The 7288-nt window shown below is 48.5% G+C and overlaps 1 protein-coding gene across 1 annotated transcript; it reads left to right on the top strand.

Moving 5' to 3' along the window:
* Nucleotides 1–2637: 2637 nt before the first annotated feature.
* Nucleotides 2638–5553, top strand: LOC104483183 (transmembrane protein 14C). The gene is made up of 4 exons (XM_086740226.1): nucleotides 2638–2806; nucleotides 3258–3359; nucleotides 4442–4526; nucleotides 4747–5553. Exons 1-4 carry the CDS (start codon nucleotides 2731–2733, stop codon nucleotides 4802–4804), a joined length of 321 nt encoding a protein of 106 aa, XP_086596352.1. The 5' UTR covers nucleotides 2638–2730; the 3' UTR covers nucleotides 4805–5553.
* The last annotated feature ends 1735 nt before the right edge of the window (nucleotides 5554–7288 follow it).

Below are 7288 nucleotides of genomic sequence, written 5' to 3'. Positions count from 1 at the left end.
TAATGTCCTCAGCTTCCACCGGGAACCAGCCTGCTAACGTACAAATATCTAATGAACATAACGTCTGGATGTAAGGCTTAAAAAATGTTTTACTGGCATTATTCTGCAGCAGAGAGGCACTTCTGCTGATCCTCTGCACATAAATCAATTCTTAAGGGTTTTGAATGAAAATGGATTTTCATTGCTGTGTATTCACAGTGCCACCCACCCTATAGCTACGGTTTTGCTTACAATCTCCTTCCTCTCCCTACACTAGAGCCAGGGATGGTTCAGGCCTCTGCCAACAGAGGATCATCCAAGAAAAGGTGGATGCCTAGCATCCTGCTGGCTCATAGCTGGTGACTGCCAGCAGAAATTTTAAGGTGGCACTGTGGTGGTAACTATCTGATCTGACTTGGTATGTCAAGCCAAAAGCAAAGGTCCTGCTTTAAACAAAGGAGCCAACCTGGTTTTGATCAGCAAGTCATTGCAAACAGTGACAGTTAGCACTAGGTGCTTCAGGCTCCACTGCAGAAAGCATGAGAGGTCATTTGTATTGTCCTACAGGCAGGCCTTGAAACTTGCCAAGTTTGGTAAACCTTTGGGTACACATTAATGAACAAGCTCTGCCAAGGGTCAGAAGGTAATTTGCTTCTCGTGTCAGGTGGACCTCATGATATTTTCCTTCTATGACAATATCTTTTCATAGAATCATAGAATCATAGAATGGTTTGGGTTGGAAGGAATATTTAAAGGTCATCTAGTCCAATCCCCCTGCAAGAAGCAGGGACATCTCCAACTGGATCAGGTTGCTCAGAGCCCTGTCCAACCCGGCCTTGAATGCTTCCAGGAATGGGGCATCCACCACCTCTCTCGGCAACCTCTTCCAGCACTCTAATTTTAAAGAATTTCTCCCTTATGTCTAGTCTAAATCTTCACTCTTAGTTTAAAACCATTAGCCCCTTGTCCTATCACAACAGGCCCTGCTGAAGAGTTTCTTCCCATCTTTCCTGTAGGCCCCCTTTAGGTACTGGAAGGCTGCTATAAGGTCTCCCCGGAGCCTCCTCTTCTCCAGGCTGAACAGCCCCAACTCTCTCAGCCTGTCCTCATAGGAGAGGTGCTCCAACCCTCTGGTCATTCTGTCACAAGCACAAATCTCAGTGTTTAGTTCTCAAAGCACGGGTGGAAAGGAAGGAGGCAGGCATCAGCTGGGAAACTCACACAAACCTCATGGGGCCTGTGTCATGCAAAATCATGGACCTGCAGAAGTTGGAAGGGACCCCTGGAGACCACCGAGTCCAACTCCCCTTTCTCAAAGCACGGTCAACTTGCACAGGGCTGTGTCCAGTCGGGTTTTGAATATCTCCATGGACAGAGGCTTCACAGCCTCCCTGAGTGCCTCTTACAGTGTCTGTCCACTTTCACAGTGTCCACTGCCCCTTATCTTGTTGCTGGGTACCAACTGAGAAGATTGTGCTTCTATTTTCCTTATTCTTCCCCATCAGGTATTTATACATATTGATAAGATGCTCCTGAGCCTCCTCTTCTCCAGGCTAAACAGTCTGAGCTTTTTCAGTCACTTCTTGTCTGAAAGATGCTCCAAGCTGTTAATGATCTTCATAGCCCTTTGCGGGACCTGCTTCAGTGTGTCCATGTCTGCCTTGCACTGGTGAGCCTGGAGCCGGATCACCTCCCTTGACCCGCCTAATACAGCCCAGGGTGCCATCTGCTTTCTTTGCTGCCTCATGGGCAAATTCTTGTGACACGCTGGGATGCCCAAGGCCTTTCCTGCAAAGCTGATCACTCCCAGGCACCTCTGCAGCCCCAGCCCAGGAAAGCTGCACCTTCCCTCCCTCTCTCGGGAGCTGGGACTGCATTCAGTGCAGTGCCGGGGCGGCTTCTCCACGTGGTGCCTGGAATTGTGCCCTGTAGCACATCACCACCATTGCTGAGCTCATGCACGCTGTGCTCAGTGGAGTTTCCAGGGAATCCAGATGTTTTGACATCTGGGTTTACGTGGCAAGGTTGTGGTAGCGGGGGTACACAGGGGTGGCTTCTGTGAGAAGCTGCTAGAAGCTTTCCCCCCCTCCGTGTCCAAGAGAGCCAATGCCAGCTGGCTCCAAGGACCCGCTGCTGGCCAAGGCCGAGCCCATCAGCGATAGTGGTTGTGCCTGTGGGACAACGTAATTAAGAAGGGGAAAAAAACTGCTGGGGAAAACAGCGGCCAAAGAGAGGCACGAGGAGATGAAAGAGGAACAACTCTTGTACACACCAAGGTCAGTTCAGAAGGAAGAGGAGGAGTAAAGTTGCTCCTGGCCGAGATTCCCCTGCAGCCCGTGGTGCAGCCCATGGTGGAGCAGGCTGTCCCCCTGCAGCCCACGCAGGAGCAGAGATCCACCTGCAGCCCGTGGAGGACCCCACGCCAGGGCAGGTCGGCACGCCCTGAGGGAAGTCGCAGCCCGCGGAGAGAGGAGCCCAGGCTGGAGCAGGTCTGCTGGCAGGACCGCGGCCCCACGGGGGACGCACGCTGCGGCAGCCTGTCCGTGGCTGCACCCCCTGGCCGGGACCCACGCGAGAACACCCGGTGAAGAAGTCTGCGTGTGCTGCCAGCCTCCCCGCGGGTGCCCGTCAAGGGCCGGCGGGCGGGGCCTCCGGGGGAGGCGGCGCGGCCGCGGGGAGGGCGGCCCAAGGTCGGAGCCGGTGGGCGGGGGGGTGAGGCCCGGCGCTGCCCGCGGCCTGCGCTGCCCGCAGATGGAGTACGACTGGCTGGGCTTCGGGTACGCGGCGCTGGTGGCGACGGGCGGCGTCGTCGGCTACGCCAAGGCAGGTCGGTGGCGGCGGAGGGGCGGGGAGGAGGGTGAGGGATGTCCGGTCCCGGTCCTGCCCGCAGGCAGCCCGCCGCTCCGCCTGGCCTCGGGCCTGGGCCCGGCGGGTGCCCGATGGCTCGGGGAGGGCGGACGGGCTGTGCCGCTGCCGGGCCGACCTGAGGGCCTGAACCCGGCCGCGGGGGCTGGGGGTGTCGGGCGGGAGGCTCGGGGTCCGGATCGCTGCGGGGAGTGACTCCCGCAAACCCTGCTAAATCCTTGCTGCTCGGCTGAGGTCTGCAACGTGTCTTACTAATAATAACCCCCCAGTCCAGTACCTCATGTTTGGTTTAGATTGGTTTTGTGTTTTTGTTTGTTTGTTTGTTTTGTTAGTAGCGAATGTGAACTTGCAAGTGCTTTTTTTTGGCCTATACTTGTTCTTTCACTAAGTGCTTTATTTTTCATCTATTCAAGGCAGTGTCCCTTCTCTAGCTGCTGGTCTTCTCTTCGGTGGCTTAGCAGGACTAGGTGCCTACCAGCAGTCCAAAGATCCCAAGAATGTGTGGCTTTCCCTTGGTAAGTGTGCTCGGCATCCACGTATTGAGCATTACTGGTAGCAGTGGGAATAGTAACCTTTTTTTTATAGCACATTTCAGCTGATCTGTGCCCTTTTGTTTATAGAGATGTTGTAAGTGGTGGCAAGGGCCTCCTGTTCATAGCCAGGAGGTATTTGTGTAAGAGCATGGTCCCTGGTTGTAGGACCCATAGGTTGTCCTTCTGAGTTGGTGAGAAATACCTGTCTCCTCTGCCAGATTAGATACCGTGTTAAACTAATGTAGGCATGTGGAAAGCATGTGAAAAATGTTTGGTTGTGAAGCAGCATTTTAGGCCTATAGTCACGAAATAGGCATTTTAGTAATAGTGACAGGACTGTTACAAGCAGTATGTGGCTTTATGGAACGCTGGTTGGCACAGGCATCTCAGAAGAAGAGCAGTGTGTGTTTTAATGCATCTCATGCTGTGGAAGAAACAGTCTGAAGTACATAAAACAAAGAAGGGAACGATCTGTTCTGCTTGCGGTAGATGGGACAAGAAGTGGGCTTAGCTTGCAGTTAACCTTTCAGATGAAGGAGAAGATGACAGTGGGAAGTACTATGAAGCACTGGAAGAGATCAGGTGAACCTCAGGGACTTCTGTCACTGCAGGACTTTAGTAACGAGTTAGACCAGTATCTGTCAGGAATTGATCTTGCCTTTGGGCGCTAGGTTAGCCCAGATGACCTCTTGAGGTTCTTTCTAGTTCTGTAACTGCGCCATAGTGTTATTAGTGTTGTGATACTATAGCATTACAGTGATTTAAGACTATTTAAAACCAATAGGACTTGATGCTTAATGTGCTGAAAGGCTTGATGAAGCCCCTGGTAGATACTGCAGAGGTCCAAAGTGCCTTGTCAGTAAGGAACGAAATGTAAAACTCAGCTCAGTGTGAAGCAAGGTTTCCGTTTGGGAACTGTCTCTTCTGCTCTGGCACACCATGGGAGTGGCCGTGCATCTCCGGCATGAGATTTTAGGCAGTGCCGTGGCAGAAAGATGAGCAGCTTCTCTGCATCCTGATGTTGCGCATGTAGCGCATGATCTGACTGGGCTTCTTTTCAACAGTGGCGTCTGGAACCTTGTCTGCAGTTATGGGAATGAGATTTTACAACTCCAGAAAAGCAATGCCTGGGATAATTGCTGGCGCCAGGTAGTCACCTCTCTTTTGTTCTCATCTGTATTTTTGAATAAGCAATTTATTTATTTGTGGATTATATTGTTTTAAAAATGTTAGGTGGTAAGTTCTGTGGAAAATGAAATCTTCTGGTGGAGTTCAGCTAAATTAAATCACATCAGTGTTTTCTTCCATCTTGTTCTTTATGGGATTTTTGCCCCCTCCTCTTTTTTATAACAACTCTTCTGTTCAACAGTTTACTGATGGTTGGACGGCTTGGATTGCAGATCATGGAAAAGCCTCTTAAGCCATAAGTCTGCATCAAGTCACTTGAAGATACATGATTGAGAAGCCTGAAAATGCAACTACCTAAATGTGCTACACAAAAGTGGAAAAGGCACTGCTGTCTGTGCATTGTATTTTTCATATGCTAACGCATGTGCGTTGTGTTTTTCAAGGACCGACATTGCCAGCCCTTGTTATGTCTTCCAAAATGGTATTTGTATTAGCGTTTTCTGCACTGTGAAGCAAGAAAATATGAGTATAGCACTAGTTTAGCTTCTGTTTCTGCAACTTACTGTAGGCAGAGACCTGTTGGCACTTGCATGCTGACAGTTGCAGGATTGAAGCTTAAATCTAGAAAGAATTGTCATTCTAAAATAATCTGTATCTCTAAAACAAGGGGAGAGGAGTGGCCAATTTGTCACTAGTAATTAATATAACAAACGTGCTTATGACGTTACCTCTCCCCTTCCACTTCCCTGCCAGTTTATCCGGCCATCATGTTTCTCTCAGCACTGTGCATTAGAACCTGGTCCCACAAAACACAATCATGGAGCAGGCTGTCAAGGTTCTGCTCTAATGCAGTGAATGTCAGCCTGTTACTTGCAATTTCTTGTAAGGAAAAGCGCCTAGCTAAATGTCATTCATTTCACTTTTACAGATTATTATTCATAAATAAAAAATATGCTTTATAAGACAATGCTGAATTGTAAGCCTAGCTCTTGCATTTCATGACAATTAAAATGTTACTCTAAATGAAACAAGAAATTATTATTACAAACTTTTGCATTCTACACAACTATTTGTTTTTTCTTTAATCGTTCATCTGGATTGATAGGATTTGGTGCCTTTCCTGCAGGGTGTCTGCAAATATTTGCGAACATAAATTGTAAAACCTATCTCTGTTCCACTCCCTGAATCTAGTGACTTGTAGATATAAAAATCCCATGACCGAGGAGGAAGTGTAGAGAACAAAAGCATACAGACCATTTATTCAGACAAGTGTTACATTGATTATTTTTTTTTTCCTGAGAGGAATAAACTATTTCAGATTTGAAAAATGCTCTATGGAAGTTTATTTAAAGACTGAAGGGCTCAGTTGATCAATCTTTATCCTCAGTTGATTCCCTTGATGCCTGAAATCATTCTAAATATAAACCTGCCGAGCAGAAGTAATCCGGGGAGCTGCACACGGATGGTAATGTATCTCTTGTCTGGTCTCATTTAACGTACGTCCCTTTCTGCACAGATCCTGAGCTTTGATTTCGTCAACCTTTCTTCTTTGGCTGCTGGTACCAGGAGGGATGGAAGCAGCGGGGCTTATCGGTTAGACTAGTGAGACTCTGGAGTTGCTCACAGTTCTCTAACTATCAGGCTAGTACCTTGGACACCTTGTGGTCTTCCTTCCGTCCTTCCTTGTCACAGCAGAACAGGCAGGGCAGTGACCTCGCACTGCCTGAGCGGGAGGCGCAGTGGCAGCAGCCAGGCTTTGCCAGCAGTGCGGTGGTTTGCCAGGCACGTTGCAGTGATTGAGGCAGGGCTGAGGTCAAGCCAGGATGCCAAGTCTGCAGTTTGGGTTCCAGATAAGCAGGGGCACAGCTGCAGCACAGCTCCGGCAAGGGCATCACTGCAGCTACAGAGGAGAGGGCAATGAGCCCCTGTTTGTCACAGTCCTGTTGCCAGCAGCTTGGTCCCAGGCCGCACAACTTGGGTCAGAGTTTGCTTGAGCACAGGCAGCGAGAGTTCTTGGGGGAAACTGTACTCAGGGCACCTTCCTGGAGCCCTTATTCCTCAGCCTGCAGAGTTCAGCTTCAGGTGCTCACCCATATTTACTTTTTCCTCTTACCTCCCTGCGTAGAAACCAGGGATGTGCAGGACAGCAGATGGTTGGTTTATAAATCATCCTTTTAAGAAGTGCCTAATCTGAGGCTGTGGACTCAGCACTGGTGGGCAAGTGTCTGAATGTTTTTGCTCTAGCTTGAAAAGGTTAATAAGCCAGACATTAGCATTTGACATACTTCTCTTTAAACGACTATATGAATGATTTGCCTGTTCATATTGCTTTTGAAGCAGTTATCTTCTGTGGAAGTAAGATGCAAACAAATGCAATAAACTCAGAACAGCCATGATTGAGCAGTTTTCTAATTGTATAATGCTGGTCTCAAGTAAGGTAACTTGTGAATTTGGGCTGCAGTTGTCCTCTAATGGAATAAAGACAATAGAAGCCAGGGAATTGGACCGATAAGGTTTTAAACTCTTAGACCAAAGTAAGTGTTAAGCTTTGCTGCTATTTCGTGAGCTTTGGAAAGCAGTAGCTTGAATTGAGAACTGCTGGTAGAACTCTTGTTACCACTTTTCATGTTCAGGAGAACCCATAAGAGGAAAGAAAAGCTTGAGCCTTACACACTTTTTATTGCCTTGGAACTTTATCAGCATATATAAAATTTCTTAAGCATTAGATGGCATTTCTGCACTAACAATTCAATGTGTATCAATGAAACTGACTTAAAATGGCT

The sequence above is a fragment of the Chlamydotis macqueenii genome, chromosome 2 (assembly GCF_036417535.1).
Source record: "Chlamydotis macqueenii isolate bChlMac1 chromosome 2, bChlMac1.mat, whole genome shotgun sequence".
Classification (NCBI taxonomy): domain Eukaryota; kingdom Metazoa; phylum Chordata; class Aves; order Otidiformes; family Otididae; genus Chlamydotis; species Chlamydotis macqueenii.
Note: the sequence above shows the minus strand (reverse complement) of the source record. Positions and strands in the feature narration are given on the sequence as shown.